This window comes from Herpailurus yagouaroundi, unplaced genomic scaffold (genome assembly GCF_014898765.1).
Source record: "Herpailurus yagouaroundi ecotype Mexico unplaced genomic scaffold, PumYag 216, whole genome shotgun sequence".
NCBI lineage: Eukaryota > Metazoa > Chordata > Mammalia > Carnivora > Felidae > Herpailurus > Herpailurus yagouaroundi.
In genome coordinates, this window is record NW_024412447.1 from 167,502 (window position 1) to 169,026 (window position 1,525).

Here is a 1,525-nt window from a genome sequence, read left to right on the forward strand (position 1 = left end):
GGGCCCAGCGGAGGGAGCCGGAGCGCGGCGACGCGAAGCGGCAGGGGCGGGAGGCGGGAGTGGCGCCCCGCCCGTCAGACCACCCGGCGCGCGCGGCTCCCTCCTCCCTGGGTCCGTGGGCCGGTCAGAGGGTCACCAAAAGCCCCGCTCCGCAACCCTCCGCAGCTTTGCCGGTGGCTGGGGCCTCCCCCGCGCTGGGATTGGATGCGAGGGAACGGGGTGGGCGCGGGCGGGGGACCCCAGAAGCCCAGGTTCCCCGCTCGGGCGGAGAGCAGCCCACAGTGCAGACGCGGCTGGCGCGCGTCCCGCAGGACCTCAGCAAAGACCCGGCGGGCTGGCGGACGGCACGGAGGAGGCGGCAACTGCCACGGTGGCCCCTGCGGGTGCCGGGCGCGCCAAGATGTTTGACAGCTCGCAGTATCCCTACAATTGTTTCAATTACGACGCCGACGACTACCCGGTGGGCAGCTCCGACGAGCAGAAGCGGCTCACGAGGCCCGCGTACAGGTGACCCGGGGCCGGGGGGGTAGGAGCCTGGGGGCCAGCAACCTTCTTCTCTAGGACGCGCCTGGGAGGCGGGATGGCTGTCTTCTCGGGGCGGGGCAGTGCCGGGAGACGGGACGCGTCTGCACGTTTAGAAGTAGCCAGAAAGGCTCTCTCCGCCTCCCTGAAGAAACTCCCAAGTGTGAGGGAGAGCTTCTGGGGTCTGGGCAGAGGCGAGGAGCTCCAGGGTTCAGGCTCCCCAACAACCCCAAGCGCCCTGGGGGCAGAGGCGCGCGCCGTCTGGAGGGGCCCCTGGCGCAGGGAAAGGCTGGCCAGAGGGGCCTCCAGGCGCTGGGGGCGGCCTCCGCCTCAGCCCCGGGTGGCCCCATGCGCCCCTATTTGCAGCTACATCGCGCTGATCGCCATGGCCATCCAGCAGAGCCCCTCGGGCAGGGTGACCCTGTCCGGCATCTACGACTTCATCACGCGCAAGTTCCCCTACTACCGAGCCAACCAGCGCGCCTGGCAGAACTCCATCCGCCACAACCTGTCCCTCAACAGCTGCTTCGTGAAGGTGAGCCCCCATCGCCCCTCCCCCCACCCCGCTCCCCGGAGTGGCCCCTGGGTGTCCTCGGCCTGGGGACCCCTGGGCCAAGTCCTTCCTGACCGGGGGCGGGGACGGACTGTAGAGCAGCCAGCCTCCAACCTGCCCCGTGAGCAGCGCCACCCACCCCAAGGCCAGGCGAAGCCAGACGCCCGGAGGGGCGGGCCGGAGCGCTCCGGGAGCCAGCCCCTCCCCCCCGCGGAGCCCCTCCCTCTCCCGCAGGTGCCTCGGACGGAGGGCCGCGAGAAGGGCAAGGGTAACTACTGGACGTTGGCGGCCGGCTGCGAGTCGCTGCTGGACCTCTTCGAGAACGGCAACTATCGCAGGCGGCGCCGGCGCCGCGGCCCCAAACGCGAGGGGGCGGGGCAGGCGCCTGCGGGGGGTGCGGAGGGGCCGCAGGGGCCCCCCGAGCCAGCCCCAGGCCCGCCCCCCGCCCCC

At 72.5% G+C, this 1,525-nt stretch overlaps 1 protein-coding gene across 1 annotated transcript in view; it reads left to right on the forward strand.

Moving 5' to 3' along the window:
• The first annotated feature begins 212 nt into the window (after positions 1–212).
• FOXL3 (forkhead box L3) overlaps positions 213–1,525 on the forward strand; it is a 2,005-nt gene continuing 692 nt past the window's right edge. The window contains exons 1-3 of the mRNA XM_040456310.1: positions 213–507; positions 889–1,057; positions 1,310–1,525. The exon at positions 1,310–1,525 is cut by the window's right edge and continues 1 nt beyond it. Of these exons, the coding sequence (XP_040312244.1) occupies positions 401–507; positions 889–1,057; positions 1,310–1,525 (492 nt within the window). The 5' untranslated portion in view covers positions 213–400. The remainder of the gene's footprint in view (positions 508–888; positions 1,058–1,309) is intronic.